Here is a 16851-nt window from a genome sequence, read left to right on the forward strand (position 1 = left end):
GACTGCTCCTTGGAGTGGCTGTGTCCGCAAAGCTGCGTGGGCCTCAGCAAAGGCACAAGGCCATTTGCATGAACCCAAGAGAGGGTGGGCTTTATGGAGGATGTTGACCCTGATCCTGAACTACAGTTAGCATAGGTGTGTGGGAGCAGGGACCTGAGTACAAACTACTAGCCATTGAGGCTGAAAGGCACAAGCGAAACAGAGCCAAGAGTACAATTTAGGGAGAAGGACGCTCCTTTGCACCGGGAGTAAACAGTACTAGCTAGCTCCTGTTAAACTCTAGGCATCTGAGTCCTGCATGAGCTACAGACCACGGTTCTTACATTATTAGGTAGGCAGTTGTACCCCACAACCTTCCTAAACTCATTTATTCTAATACATTGTCTACAGCTTCATTTGGATGTACTGCAAACACAACCATATTACCTGTGAATACTGCGTTTTATTTCTTGCTTTCTGGTCCATCTTTATTTTCTGCCCTCCAGCAGTAGCTACAAGCTCCAGTAAAATGTTTAATGGAAGGGAATGACAGTCGTTATCCCTCACGTGTCCCCAGTCTTCAAGAGATGGCTTCCAATATCTCACCATTAGGTATTATGCTTGCTATTGGTTATTTTTTGATAGGTATCTTTTATCAAATTAAGTACGTTTCCTACTAGTCAATGTTCTAAGAGGTTTTTTTGTCTGTTTTTTTAATCTTGAAAAGATGCTAAATTTTATATTTTCTGAATCTACAGGGTTGACAGTAGATTATTTTTTCATTTAATGTTAATGCTATGAATTACATTTTTTTTAATGTTAAAACAACTTTACATTTCTGGAATAAAACAACAGAGCTATGAGGTACTTAAAAAAAAGTATATATATATAGTCCCATCGCTTCTCGGCCTTTTGGCTAAGATCAAGTGTAGTATATTCCTGTATTGTTATTTTGTTTAGGATTTTTGTACCTCTGTTCATACATGAAATCAGACTATAATTATCCTTTCTCAGAATGTGCTTATTCGGCTTTGAAATGAAAGTCATACTGGCTTTATAAAATGAATTTGGGAATGTTTCCTTTACTTACTCTTGGGGAATGTATTGGTTTTCCATTGCTGCTGTAACAAATTATTAGGTTGGTGCAAAAGTAATTACGGTTTAAAAGGTTAGAAATAATTGCACCAGGGCCAGCCCAGTGGCTCAGGTGGTTGAAGCACCGGCCGAGATCGCTGGTTCAATTCCCACATGGGCCAGTGAGCTGCGCCCTCTACAGCTAAGATTGTGAACAACAGCTCTCCTTGGAGCTGGCCGTGAGCAGCCGGAGGTTGGCGTGAGTTGTCATGGTCTGCTGATTCCTGCCACAGGCTACCGTGTGCCAGCGTGAGTGGCCGGCAGCAGGCGAGAGCTGCTATGAGCTGCTGTGAGTGGCCGACCAACAACCGACTGCCTCAGCCGGGGGAACGCAAGGCTCATAACACCAGCATGGGCCAGGGAGCTGTGTCCTACACAACTAGACTGAGAAACAAAGGGCTTGAACTGGAGTTGGGGCGGGGGGGGGGGGGGGGAGGCGGAAGAAAGGGGGAAAATAATAATAATAATCACACCAACCTAATACCACAAACTGAATGGTAAGAAAAATGCAAATTTATTTATAATTTTGGTGGTCAGAAGTCTCCCTTTGGTCTCACCAGCCCAAAATCAAAGTGTTACGCACAGCTGAGCTCCATTTGGAGGCTCCCAGGGAGAATCCGTTTCCTTTCCTTTTCCAGCTTCTGGAGGCCCCTTCAGCCATCTTCCAAGCCAGCAATGTTGCATCTCCCTGCTCCTGCTTCAGTCATCACACCTCCCCGTGACCAGAGCTGGGAAAGGCTCTCGGCTTTTAAGGACCTAAGTGATTAGACTGGACCCATATAGACAATCAGGCTCATCTCCCCCCATCGCAAGGCTGTAACCTTAGCCACACCCATAAACTCTCTTTTGCCAGGTAAGGCAACATATTCATAGGTTTCAGGGATGAGGGCATTGGCATCTTTGGGGTGGGGGCATTGTTCTACCTACCACAGGGAGTTTGTGAAAGAATGGCTTTCTTCTTTCTATGTCTGGTAGGATTCTCGGATAGTCATCTCAGCCTAACCTTTAAGCAGATTTTAATTATGGATTGTCTTTTATTACGAAATTTTCCATTAATTCTTATATCACTAAGCTAATTTTTAAAATGAATTTATCGTTTTTTCTATATTTTCAAATGTCTTAATGTTTTAATGTCTACAGGATCTGTAGTGATATTCTCTTTCTTCATTCCCATTGTTTTTGCCTTTTAACTTTTTAAGAAAAAAAGCCAGGCTTATGAGGTATAATTAACATTTGGTAAAAAAAATTTCCAGGTGTACAGTTGCACGAATTTTTACAAATGTATGTAGCTGTGTAACCAACACAATAAAGAAATGGAATATTTCCACCACTCCAAAAGCTTTGTGTGCCTTTGAAGCCATCCTTCCCCTCCACAGGCCTGGCAAACACAGCTGGTTTCTGTCCTTATAGTTTTGCTTTGACAAAAATGTCACATAAATGGAGTCATAGTATATAGCCTTTTGCATCTGGCTTGACTTAGCATAACACTTGGATTTATTCATGTTTCTAAGCATGTGTCCGTAGTTTGTTCCTTTTCATTTTATGATGAACCACAACTTGTTAATGTGTTCACCAGTTAATGGACAGTTGGGTTGTTGCGAGTTTGGCAGATTGTGAAAAAAATCTGCTATAAACATTTAAGTACAGGTCCTTGTATGGACACATATTTTCATTTATCTTGAATACACTTTATAAGGACTGGAACTCCTGGGTTGTACGGCATAACAGGCAGAACAATGTCCCCCTAAAGATCAAAGGGGAATTAAGGTTACTGGCTAATCAGCAGATAGGGAGATTATGCTGATGGGCCCAGTGTAATCACAAGGGTCTTTGAAGTGGAAGAGCCAGGAAGAGGAAAAGGTCAGAATGATGTAGCGTGAGCACTCAACTCAACATTGCTGGCTTTGAAAATGGGGGTTTATGAGCCAAGGAATGTGGGTAGCTTCTAGAAGCTGGAAAAGACCAAGAGAGAGATTCTGCCCTAGAACACAGCCCTGCGCAAACTTTGATTTTAGCCCTGTGAGAACCATGTCAGCCTTCTGGCCTCCCAAACTGTAAAAGTAGTTATTTTAAGCCACTAAGTTTGTGATAATTTGTTAGAGCAGCCATAGAAAACATATATGGTGAGGATGTAAGAAACTGCCAAACTTTTCCATTGTGTACGTGAACCACTTTGCATTCCCACAAGCAATGTAGTGTGTTCTGGTCATTCCATATCCTTTTTTTTTTTTTGTAATGTCAGGTTTGTTGTTTATTTTTAATCTTAGCCATTCTTGCCTCTTTTCATTCTTTTTGGTCTTTCTTGTCATGGCTTGTCAATCTTAATTATCTTTTAAGAACATTCAATATTTTTTTCTATTTTATCAATTCCTGTTCTCATCTTTATTATTTTTGGGGTTTAGTATACTCCTTCCTATTTTTGTAACTTCCTGAGATGAAATGTGTAGAGCGTTGGTTTTCAGCCTTTTCTCCCCTCTCCTAATACTAGCATTTAGGACTATAAATTTTGATTCTAAGAATAACTTTAGCTGCTTCTCACAAGTATATAATTATTTTCATTATCATTCAGTTCAAAATATTTTCTAATTTGCTTTTTGATTTCTTCATTGACTCATGGGTTATTTAGAAGTGTATTTCTTAATTTCCAAACATACGGAAATCTTTTAGTTACTAGTGATTTCTATCAATTATATTATGATCAGAAAACAGTCTTTACAATGTAATTCCTTTAGAAGGTATTGAGGCTTGCTTTACAGTTGAACATACAGTCAATTTTCATAAAAGTTCAAGTGTACTTGAACATAGTGTGTTCTGTGATTCTGGGGTACAATGTTCTATATACGTTCACCAGGCCCAAGTTATTAAATGTTTTTATCAAGTCTCCCATATCTGTAGTAATTTTTGGTCTGTTTGTTCTATCATAAACAAGAGGTGTGTTAAAATCTCCTGAGTGTGAATTTGCTTATTTCTCCATATATTCTCTTCAATTTTTGCTTTAACTATGCTGAGGCTATGACATTCCATACGTTTGGAATTGTTATATGTTTTCTTATTTGAAGTGTACGTCTTCATTCCTAACAAGGCTTTTTATCTTAAAACTTTTTTAAGATATAGAAAATATAGCTACATGTTAGCTTTAGTTAGGGTTTGCATGATGTTACTTTTCCTATCTTCTGTCTATAAAGACAGAAAGTTTTAGACCTCTCTCGTGATGTACATGTAGCTGATTTTTTAAAAGTTTTATCTAAAAAAAAAGCTAGAGCACATAGTACATGTAATTATTGATATATTTGGGTCTAAATCTACTAATTTGCTAAACGCTTTCAGGTTGTCATACTTATTTTATTTCTTATTTTCTTGTTTTCTTTTGGATTACCACTTATTAGACTAGTTTTCTTGAAAATTATATACTTTACCAGACCTACATGCACTCTTACTAAGTCTCATTGTTACTGACTGGGACTTTTATCCTCTTCCCAGTTAATGCACGATCCTGAGATCACTCCATCTACCCCACTCTCCCAATATACCACCGTAGTGCTGTCTTTTCGTTCTCTCTATATTTTTAACTCCATGAGACATAGTTACTGTTTTGCACAATTATTCACTTAGATTTAGCCAAATGACCACTTTCATTATTGCATATTCCTTTGTGCAATCAGTATTTTTTAAATGCCACTTATTTTATTGTGTACTCAGTTAAGAACTACTGGCCCAGACTGTAGTGACTGATGAGTAGGCCCGTCCCTGCCATGGTTCCTCCTCCCCCAACACATCTTTCCTATGAACTTTGGACAAGCATCTGACCATATGAGGTCGTATCTTTCCATGGCTCCTACTGCCGGCTGAATTGGTCTTACACTTCCATGATCTGTTCTGTACCTACCTCTAAAACCTCACCCTCATTCATGCCCCACATCTCCCCTAAACTCACTATTCATATTTAGCTACCTTCCAAGAGTACACAGGTTTTATCAAAAACATGACCTGGATTGCCCTTCTTCATTCCTACATCTGAAAAGTTGTTTCCAATCCGCCAAGACCCAGTCGAGCTCTGTGGGTAGAGACAGGAGCCCTTTTGAAAGTACTTTATGCATAAATCTGCTGTCTTTTTACTGTTGTGGTTGTTCCATGAGGACAGCCTCTGAGCCCAAAAGGAACATGGGGCTAAATTGAGTTCATCTTCAAAATGCGGATGATGATAATAATACCTGCAACACTTTTTCCTTTGTGTTGTTTTGAAGCTGAAATCATAGTCTATGTGAAAGAGCTTTAAAAATCAGAATAGTATATGCAAAGATTAATGACTGATAGCTAGAGGCAATGTTTCACATGCTTTATGGGAAAAAAATGTAAACAAAACATGTTTAGCTTTATTTTGTGCCCAGGAAATTTACTGGTTTAAGCATCCGTGGATAAGAATTCATTTTGTAATGAATATTTGAACATATAGTGCAATTATTTTTAAAAATTTTTTTCTTTGCAGTGCAATTCTTTAAAAATATAATCATACATGGAATCCCAAATACATGAAATAATGCTCACCTTGTCACTGGAGCACACGCAGTGAGTCTGTCTCAGAGCAGAGCATTAGTACAAAATGATTACCCTTCTGTTAAGTGCAGAGTCTTAGGCCGCTTTCCATAATCTTTTTAACAAAAACTTGAATAACTTTGTTTTAACATGCCAACAACCAATGTGGCATTTAAAAGTAACTTTATTAAAGTTTAGGATAGCTGTTTCATAGAGTTTACTCTAACATGGCTACAAATAACTACCGGAGCTTCTGGGATGACACTCTCCTTGGCTAAAGCTTAGTGCTGTGGCACTGGCTGGGCTCTGTACCACAGGCTACCTGCCTCAGGGACTCACCAACTCTCTTGTTCCACCTTCCAGAACGTGGGCATGACTGATCCTGAGAAGACAGTTGAGAACTTTTTCTGTGATACTTATAACCTCCTTTCTAAAGTTTTAAAAAGTTGAGACATTTGTGAATTTCAAATGTAAAAAATCGAATGTAAAGTATTTGTCCAGGCAAATTGTGCTATGAAATGAAAGGTTTTATTTGCAATATATGCAACTTCATGGAAAAAAACACTATTCAGAATCTGACATAGGCTAAGTTAGACATTTTGTTGTATAAAAAATACTGGTAATATACCTGTCTTAAAATAATTCAAACATGTAATTAAATGAACTAATTTTGATAAAAATGTTTCTTAGGATGATGTTTGTAAAAAGAAAAGTTAATCAGTTTTTGTTTCTTTACTTGTCTTGTTCCTTTGTTGCTTTCAGTTTTATATCCCACATATCAGTGAAGTCATATGGTTCTTGACTTTTTCTGTCTTATTTCTCTTAGCTTAATAATCTCAAGATCCATCCATGTTGTCCCAAATGGCACTATTTCATCTTTTCTTATGGCAGACAATAGTTCAGTGGTTACCAGAGGGTAAGGGGGGTGGTGATAGTAGAAGAAGGTAAAGGGGGTCAAATATATGGTGATGGAAGAACTGACTCTGGGTGGTGAGCACATAATGTGATATATAGATGATGTATTACAGAACTGTATACTTGAAACCTAGGTAATTTTACTAACCACTGTTACGCCAATAAATTTTAATTAAAAAAAAGAAAAAGTAATTTAAACATGTTTTAGTAAATATATGTAGATTTATTAGTCAAGAGTAAATGTCAGCTTCATTTAGAATATTTAGGTACAAAAAAATGAAAAATTATATACCTATGACTTAAGAAAAAGTTAATTGTTTGGAGAATATTACTAAGGCACTGAATTCTAATATCCCTTGAGATATGAATTATCTAAATTTTTATATCTTTAATATTTAGATGTTCAATTATTTTAAGAAATATTTTTAATAAGATGATTAAAATTCTACTGTTTTCTCCCCGGAAGACAGAGTTCTAAGCGACAAGTATGTAATACATCCTAATGAAAATACTGTGATTAACACCCAGGTTCAAAGGTATTTAACACTAGGAAATGGGTTTATATACCTGGATGTTTTTACTTTTAAACATATTTTGTTTCCTCATAATAATACATCAACCACAATAAGGCATACTAAAGCATGGAAGGCCATCATGTTATATAAAATTCGATACAAAAGCTCAGGATCATGTTACCAATTGGATAATTATATCAAAAGTTAAAAAGTTCTATAAAACTATCTATAAAACTATTGAGAGGTCAGTTTCAGGTACATAATACATTTTTAAACATAGTCCCAAAATTTTTCTTTTTGTATGCACCATAAAAAGGTTCATCTTGGAATATAAATGCAATCAGCCATAGTATGAATGAGTTCTGTATTTTCAGTGGCACTGACACTGCTCTGTGGCATAACGCTGTGCAAAGTGACATTAAGTGGGCAGCAGGCGGAACGATCTAGAGTCATCACAAATCAACAACTTAAGAACTTCTAACAACAGTGAATATATAAGTGCTATCATCCACTCTGGCTTATACTTAAAAGTATTTTTCCATACATGGCAGTAACTGTGCCCATTTGCCAGATACAGAATAAGTGATACAGCAAATAAAAACAGCAAGAAAATCACAGCATACTTCTAACATTTTAATAACTCTTGCTTGTGATGACCTTCTGTGACCTGGAACCGTTGTTTTACATAAAATTGGAGCTGGAAAGAGAAAAAAAAACAAAAACCCTTTTGAATGGTACAATAAAAAAAAACATATAATAAATAAAAATTACTAGAATCATTAGTTTTACAAAGCTTTTCTAGAAAGAAGAAATATACAGCTAATATACTGTAGGGTATCTAGCTACAGAACTTTGGCAAAGGAAAACACAAAAAACCCCATCAAACTCTGTTTTCTTTCCTTTTTTTTAAAAAAAAAAACACCTCTATTTTCTTGAGGATGAATTCTGAGCTCTCAAAAAAGTATGGGCTTGGCCCTAATTTTGTAAACAACAGCACATACCAATGGTTCTCAACTGAAGTAGGGTGCCAATTTCTACAAGGTAAATGTAAATTATCTTTCATATATGAAATAAAATGGGGGAATCCAATTTTAGTAACACTGGATTAAGGTAAAAAGAGGGTAAAAGGTCCCTTAACTTTATAATTCAAAACATATTGAAAAGCAGTAATACATTATAGTTTATCTTTTGAAATTCAATGCTTGAATAAAAAATAGCTATTACAAATCGTACTCATTCTTTTGATAAGTAATTACACGCCCACTATGTACCGGGCACTGTTCTCGGACCTGGAGATGGATACATCCATGAACAAAACACAGATCCATGCCCTTGTAGAGCTTTTATTAAAAGATCATTGAACTTTTAATATAAACTCTTTCTTTCTTCCCCCCAAAACTATAAAATCCACAGGTCTCTTAAATACACCAAAACCTTGTGGATTTACTTCTCCATAGTTCAAAAATGGACCAACGTTATGTTTTCCTGATTATTTTGAAACTGACTTACAACATTCTGAAAATGCTGGGTTTGAAATCAGACGTGGTGATAAAATTAAACTGAAAGTGCTGCTCTGTGAGGAACCTGAGGACTTGATGCTGCTAAAGCAGAGACAGTTGGAGTCAACTGAGGCAGAAACCCACCAAGGAGCATTCTCAATAGAACAAATCAGTGGGGAATTTCAAGAACAGTCAAACAGGCAAACTGACAAGGACATTTTAAGTGGGAGAAAGAAAATGAAGGACACAAAGTATGAAAAAGGAAAAATAAAACTTATTTCTAAAACTTTGGTAACTTCGATTTAACACATACCCCAAACCTATAAGTCTTGGGATTATCATCCAAATGCTACTCATGGCCGCCCCGTTTTACTGGGGCCCTCTCTACCTTCCTCTGCATCTTTACGTCCAGCACTGGTTTCACAAGCTCTGACATCAAAGCACAGGAGTTCGAATCGACAGCCTGGTTCCCTTATTAAAATAAAAATTCTCACAAAATCATTATCAGTAGAATTTGTTAAAAAAATAAAAAATAAAAAAAGTGAACCTAAGAATTAGTTCTTTTTATCAAGTATTATTTTATATCTGTGATTCCGTAACAAACTGTATAGCTTCCATTAGACATGAAATTAAACATAACTAACGGTATGTCAGTAGTTATTAGACGTGTAATGGAGCCGCAGGCTTAGCTATGAGGAGCAGCCCATTTGTTTCCCCACATAACTGACCCTTTTTACACTGTATTTTTTTGTTTGTTTATCCACTCATCTTGCCAAATATTTATGGAGCACCTAATATGTGCCAGGTGCTATTCTAGATGCTAGGGTAACAGCAGTGACCAGAAAGGACAAAGTCTCTGCTCTGCAGGAACTGACATTTCAGTCCCAGGAGGCAGACAGGGAATACAGAGAATGGTGAGAAGCACTATGAAGATGAGATAGGGCGATCAGACAGAAAGAGAGGTGGGACACGGCTACCGGGGACAGGGTGGCTAGGGGTGGCTTACTTCTTACGGTCCTTGTCTTTCTTCAGGTGGCCGCCCGCTGCCATATATGCTTGGTTCATGTGTATCTCAGAGGTAGCTTTCTTTTTAGAGAAAGAGATTATTTCTTCTTCCAAAAGTCTTCTCTTTTCTTCCAGCTTCATTCTCTCTTCTTGGTGAACTCTTTTAAGGTGTTCAAATTTGGCCTGTAGCTGTGAAACAAAGGTGCAATACTCACTAATGACACAGAATGGCAGCAAATGCACAGGAAGGTTCTCTGGCTCAGAAATGCAACTCAGAATGCTAACCTACACAGCCATACACACAATCTTCTTGGGGGCCCCAAAGTCCGTGCTTTCAGAAAAAATTTACACATGGAATTGCCTTTAATTTTCAATAAGGTCCCATGCAAAAAGTGCATGAGAAAAATGTAATAAAAAACCACAACCTCATGAACAGACCTCAGTCTTTAAAACACTTGACCCTTTTTTGGAGTTTTTATTTTCTTGCTGTACAGTTTCTCCACAAAGCCTCTTCAAGTAGTTTCTAAAATCCATGCTCAATAAAAGTGAGGGACACAAATTACAGAAGCCAAGTTATCAAAAAGAGAAAAGAAAAAACCCTATTTTCCAAATAAAGTTATCATTTGTAGTAAACAGCTGTTGAAAGTTATACTGGTAAAGCTGTTTGGAAAGCAAGTGTTAATTGTCAATTTAAATCAAAAACCTTAAAAATGCACTTTTCCACAGTCACTGATCTTCTTGAAACTTAAACTGAATTGAGAAATCCTATATTCAGAGAAAGTTTTATATATAAATATTCACTGTAGTAGAATTTACACTATAACGGAAAAAAATAGCCTTTGGCTAATAATGTAAAAAAAATACATTTGTGCTAAATACACTCGATGCGGCCATTAAAATGAGTTTTGTAACATTACAACATGAGATTTCACTGACTTAATTGTTGGTTATCTGGAAAAAAAAAATCTAGAGACTTGAGTGGACTCCATATGAATCAGCCGTGTGCCATGTCTGCCACAAACACAAGTATAGGATCTAAATCTACTAGATCAAAAAAGGTAAGATTTTTTTTCTTGATCCTCTGGTCTGCTTAGATAATCTTTAGTATTTTCTGTTCTGGGCAGCAACCTAGCATTCATACAAAAAGCAGAACTTTGTTTCTAGAAAAGATGGCATATAATACCATGTTTCCCCAAAAATAAGACTGAGCCAGACCATCAGCTCTAATGCGTCTTTTGGAGCAAAAATTAATATAAGACCCGGTCTTATTTTACTATAAGACCGGGTCTTTAATATAGTATAATATAGTATAGTATAGTATAGTATAGTATTAGTATAGTATAACATAACATAATATAATATGTAATATAATATGAGATCAGGTCTTATATTAATTTTTGCTCCAAAAGACACATTAGAGCTGATGGTCTACTAGGTCTTATTTTCGGGGAAACAGTAGTTGAGGAAACACTTCATTAAAAATCAGAGGCTAAGGGTAGAAAATTAAGAGAGCTAAACTCCAACCTAGTAAAAATTAAATATTCCAAATATGTTACAGTGTGTAGTAAACCAGTAAACCTGATAGAAGTCTTTAAAAAGAGACAGAACAAGGTTGAGACAGATTAAGTAAGGCCATTCTACCTTAAATCCTTTTATTCCTGAAGATGACATTTCAGAGAAGCATTAGTTCCTTGTTATTTTCTTATTTAAGATATAAAAGTGGTGTGTGTGTAGTAGAACTCATCTAGCTGTCATTCAAAGCAGTGGTATAAATAGTCTATAGCTCTCTGAGCATGTGTGCATCCCCTATAAATTTGGGAGAGGAGTGATGTGGACGGTAAAACTTGGACAGGGAAGATGAAGGAGCAGATTTACATTATATTAATACAGATATACCAGGGGTGACAAAAAAATGTATAAACATTTTAAGCGATGTTATCTATGCTCAAGCAGTAGTTCGCCATAATCAGAAGTTTCCGGATGCTTTGAGCACCTCTTGTAATTGCAGAAGTCAAACATGACTTGTATTCATCTTCTGTTATTGGTATATATTTAGTATTACAATTAATACAGTTTTTTCCTTTCTTAAAATGTGTATACATTTTTTTGGCACACTCCGTATATCTGATTACTTAAATGCATACTTTATACATGAAGCATTCACTTGTGGTTCCATTATTCACTACAATAGGCATTTCATTCAAACGTCTTTTCAAATACTAATCAAAGAAGCTAGAAACAGGAGACCTGTGCTGCTGACAACTACTCCCCTATGCTCCTAAGACTGTTACCACCAATAAGGTACACTGCTGTATCTTTTGTCAACACTACTTCTAAGGAATACATTGTGTTGTTCAGTGAGGCTTTAAAATGTATCCATTTTTAGAAATGAATGCTAGAGACAACATTCCTCCCTTAGTGAACTAGCAAGTATCTTTAATCTGAGCTCTGAACCTTGCCGTGGTCCCTTTCGGCCTTGACCGCCTGGAAGGTGAGCTGTCTGTGTTCACTGAGAAGTTACCTTGCACCACAGCTCGCAGCTCCGCCTATGTGCAAACCTCTCCTTCCTGCTCTGTTACAAGGCTCTTGTACTGTCATGTTCAGGATTATAATGTAGCTGTATTTTTTACTAAAAATCATCTGGAGTACTTTTAGAAATGGAGAGGCATTAATATTAAATGAAAAATTAGTGAAGAAATATAAAATGGGGAAGGAGTAATGATTTAATGATGCGTATGTGCTTTGAGGGGTAAATATAAGCTGTACTTTTTCTTGTAGTGGGGGAGGGGAATGGGAACTCTGAGTGTCATACATATAATGCCTCATTAGTACATCTAGAATGATGTTAATAAAGATGTAGAAAAGATAACAAACAGTATTTTGAGATAATATTTGTTCTGTGCATTTACATATTTTAGTTATCTAATGTTCACAGCATTTTCAGCTAACTATATAATAAAATCCAGATTCTTACACAAGATAAATTAAGAGGTATTTGTTTTACAACAATATTGGCAAGGATATTTTAAATAACAAGGTCCTCTAATACAGAAATAATGTTTTGGGTTACCCAAATTATCTTTTTATTAGTGACTGCCAGTATCTTGCAGATATAACTAACTTTAAAATGTCAGCAGCCAAGTACTGGGTGACCAAATGTCCCGTTTTCCCAGAAGAAACCTGGTTTACACCCACCCGCTGTCCCACTGTAATTATTAATAAGCCTCCTTTCCCTCTGAAGCCGTCCTAAAACCAGCAATAAATTATACTGTCGTCCTTAGTCCTTCAGTTGACGATTCTGGTCTCATGGAATGATGATTACTGACTAGGTTTCCTTTTCAGCAGACTGACCCTGACTCTAAAGTATTAATGATACTGCCTTTGCAGCATGAAAACTGGTCATGGGATACTGTGTAATAGTTATGAAACAGGCCAGTAATCTGCTGCTTCTAAAGCTATATAATGAAAAGTTTAGAACTCCTGTGACAACTTTGGTTGTTGGTGCCTTAGATTTAAATTAACTTCTTCATTAGTTTAATACATACTCTTAACACAAAAAAGCACTTGAATCACAAAAATAAAAATCTATAAAGCAGCTATTGACAAACAGTATTTCTCTTTTTCTTTCAACTACTTGGTCACCCTGAAGTTTTAATTTCCTTTTAAATAATACATTATTTAAACAAAATATTCTTATGTGGGGTTTTCAAAATTAAAACTAATCTATAAACCACTTCTCCATCTTCCCTCCTCACTGGAGAAACTAAGAATCATGATATGAAAGACAAACACTTGAAAGAGTTTTACTCTGCTACCATCTTAAAGATGAGTCTACTAATTGAAAGAAAAATCAGCATTCTTATTTCCTACTCATCACAGCTCCTTCCTCAGTATTTGTATAAAAGTAACTCCAAATAGGGACTATTCTCGAATAAAAGAGACTGAAGAAAGAGAACACCCAAATGCAATATGAGACCTGTGATTTACTTCTGATTCAAAGACAAAACCAAAAAATCACCAAACAAAAATAAATAATAGACAGTCTTGACACAACTGGAGAAATCTGAATATGGACTGGAGATTAGGAGATTATGGCATTCCTCTTAATTTTCTTAGGTGTAATATTGCTACTATAGTTATGGAGGAAAATACCCGAAGCTTCAGAGATACACACTGACAGGCCTAGAGGTAGTCTCATGACATCTACAACCAGTTTTCAGGTGACCAGGGACACACACACACACACACACACACACACACACACACACACACACACAGATGCACACATACACATAAAATAAAGAAGGAAAAATGTTCATTGCTAAATCTAGGTGTAGGGAGGGACACGGGCATTCTGTACTGTCACTTTCCTGTTATTTGAACTTTTTCAAAATAAAAGATCAAAATTCATTATAAATAAGGTACATGAGAGTATTAATTTTATAAAACCACTTACTATAGCATTCATTTAAAATCAAGTGCTGTAAGTGTACTTGAAACAATAAATTTGTAAAATTAAATTACTTTACAAATAACTCTTCAGGAACTCTTATGTTATCAAATTCATTTGTATTAACATTTGTCTTCTCCTAGAAATTCCTTCTGTAGCTCCTCCTTTTTGACCCGCCTCTTAAATATGGCCATTTACTTAAAAGTAACCATTACAGTTAGGTCTACAGGTTTGTAGAAAATAGCTTAACATAAATAAAACTAAAATTGTTGCTTGAAGAATGAGAAGCAAACAAAACTACAGGAACTTACTGCTGATTTTTTTTTGTGGCAAGGCTATATCCAAAGGTCATCGAGACCATAACTCATCCAAAAAGCCTGCGTTCAAACTCAAAAAGCTACTTAACAGCTTTCATAGTTACCCATTTCGTGGCAAAACACAATCCCAATAACTCTCAAAAACTCTCAGAAAAGGCTTTATTATTCCAGAGCTAAAATATTTCTGGCTCATGGTTAAGATATTTAAAACACTTCTTAGTAAACCAGTCCATTACAAGTCCTTGGAACACCAATTTCAATGGAAAACCATTTACCCATAAGGGCCAAAGTTTTTATTTGATTTCAGATTGTGATATTTTAAAGTCTGTATCCAAAGATTGTGTTAAAATAGATACTTGTTAAAGAGTAACAAGCAGTCTCCAAAAGCACCTCAACTAAATTCTCAAGATAGATCCCCCAAATTAATAGGATACCAAAAATATACAAATCCCATCACACCAGTGTACTTGCCTCTCTCTCTGCTTCTTTCAGGGTGGCTTCTTTCTCCTTTACTCGCTGCACAAACATCTGTTTCATTTCTTCTTCCTTCCTCTGACGTTCACCATAAAATTCGTGTCTTTTGGCTTCATAGGTCTCCTGAAGACTAGAAAATTTATTTGTGGTACTCTTATGTTAAAAAGATAATGTAACAAACTTGTAAAAACTCGAACATCTCAGGTTAAGCCTCATAACTACAACAATATGTACCAGTGTCCTCTCACACAGAACAACTCGAAACATGGGATTTCCTATAGCGTGAGACATAATAGAGAGCACTAGAATTTTGGAAATTCTGCTTTATCAAATCCTTCACAATAAGTACTCTCATTTTATGCCAAAGGAATTCCTCTTTCAATCCTCGTTAATTGGCATCAATGTGTCCAGAAAACTTGAAGTCCTGAAGTGATCTTTGACTCTTCCCTCACCCTCATCTCCATATCTGATCACCAAGGCCTGTGAATTCAGCCTGTGACTGTGAAACATTTAAATCCAGTCTTCTTTGGTTTCTACAGCTATCCTGTTATAGCCTAACTTGATCTTTGAGATTTTCTGTCTTCACTATTACAATAATCTCCTAACTGATCACTGGGCTTTTAGTTTCTCTTTCTTTCACTTTGTTCTTGCCACTCTTAAGATTTTCCAACCAAACTACAGAGCTCACTACCTTTGTTCTCTGCACCAGTTATGTTATCTACAGAATAAGGTCCCACCTCCTTTAAACAGCTTTTTAAAAACTCCACAGTATGGCCTTTCCAGATTCATCTCTTACCAAATCCAAACCTCGTAAGGTTCCACCCATACCAACCTATTCACTAGTCCTAAAACATGCCACGCACTTCATGCTTTAGTTTGTTGCATCTCCTGCTTCCAATGCCACTGCCCACTTCCCAACCCCACATTCTACCCAGCTAATCCTCTCTCAAGGCCATATTCGAATGCAGCTTCCTCTATAAAGCCTTCTCCATCCTCTCAGCTGGAAGTAATTGTTCCTTCTAGGCACTTCCATGGCACTTTGTTTATACCTCCTCCTTGGCATTTATAGCCTACCTGCTTCTCTTCTAATAGAGCAACATCTTTGTAACCCAACTCTTAAGCAGAGCTCTCTAGACATTTCAGTTTCTTCATCAATGTTCATTTAATCACAGAAATTGTCAGGACGTGGATCCGAATTTAACCAAGCACAGCAAGGACTGTCCTATTTAAAATGTGATGAATTAAGAAATTTTACTAATTTTAAATGTGATAACTGGAGAAATAAATCTTTTAAGTATAGAATTCTTTAAGTTCAAGGAAAACTAGAGTGAGACAGTTGCACAGTAGCTATTACGGCTGCTAGTTGAGTGTGTGAGACACAGTATGTATTCTGAGGAGGAAGAGATCCTAAATGTCTTGAAAAGCAAAGCTGACAGGGGCACAAAATGCCCTAGGTGACCCCACAAAGGCCTCAATCTCAAGGAGGCATTTTTACTTTGCACCAGGGTTTTTGCTTTTTCTTCTATTTTCTGTATTTGTTTTGGTTTTATTTTAAAGAAGCCTCTAACTCTTTCACCATTTTCAGAAACGTCCCTACATTTTGCTGGTCCTACACGGGCTGATAGTCTTTAATGACAAACTTGGTTTCAATAACCACATCAAATGTACGTTTTTTTAAAGTTCTCAATCTATTTATACAAGCACTTGAGTTGCTTAGGAGGAAAATAAATCTACTCAGCAAAAAGACCTAACATTTGTTGAATAGCTGCTTCCAACAAGGGAATTTTCTAGACTCCTTTCACTATCTAATTTCCATAGCAACTGTTAATGATCTAGGAATATTTCTCTGGCGGCAGTTTCTGGGTGTGAGCCGGGATCGTGTCTCCTGAGACCCAAGAATGGAAACACGGACCCTGGAGAGGCAGAGCTTTAAAAAGAGGTAGTTTATTGAAAACAAAGGGTCAGAGCTCCTGAGCGGGAGGGAGTCCCGAATGGGGGTGCCCCGTGAGTGAGGCAAAAGCTCTTACTTT

The 16851-nt window shown here is 36.6% G+C and overlaps 1 protein-coding gene and 1 pseudogene across 4 annotated transcripts in view; one reads left to right on the forward strand and one right to left on the reverse strand.

Moving 5' to 3' along the window:
• The first annotated feature begins 875 nt into the window (after window positions 1–875).
• On the forward strand, window positions 876–988 carry LOC141572006 (U2 spliceosomal RNA; annotated as a pseudogene).
• Window positions 989–6763: 5775 nt separating this feature from the next.
• Window positions 6764–16851, reverse strand: part of SEPTIN10 (septin 10) — a 58877-nt gene continuing 48789 nt past the window's right edge. For 2 of the 4 annotated variants that reach the window (XM_074332310.2, XM_019757044.3), the window contains 3 exons: window positions 14819–14951; window positions 9582–9769; window positions 6764–7773 (listed from right to left, as the gene is read on the reverse strand). In XM_074332310.2, the coding sequence (XP_074188411.1) occupies window positions 7758–7773; window positions 9582–9769; window positions 14819–14951 (337 nt within the window). In that variant the 3' untranslated portion in view covers window positions 6764–7757. Of the gene's footprint in view, window positions 7774–8913; window positions 9047–9577; window positions 9770–14818; window positions 14952–16851 lie in introns of those variants that run through there. The other 2 variants (XM_088796048.1, XM_088796047.1) reach the window with 2 other exon arrangements.

The sequence above is a fragment of the Rhinolophus sinicus genome, chromosome 2 (assembly GCF_057876585.1).
Source record: "Rhinolophus sinicus isolate RSI-liver-muscle chromosome 2, RSI-T2T, whole genome shotgun sequence".
NCBI classification, from domain to species: Eukaryota; Metazoa; Chordata; class Mammalia; order Chiroptera; family Rhinolophidae; genus Rhinolophus; species Rhinolophus sinicus.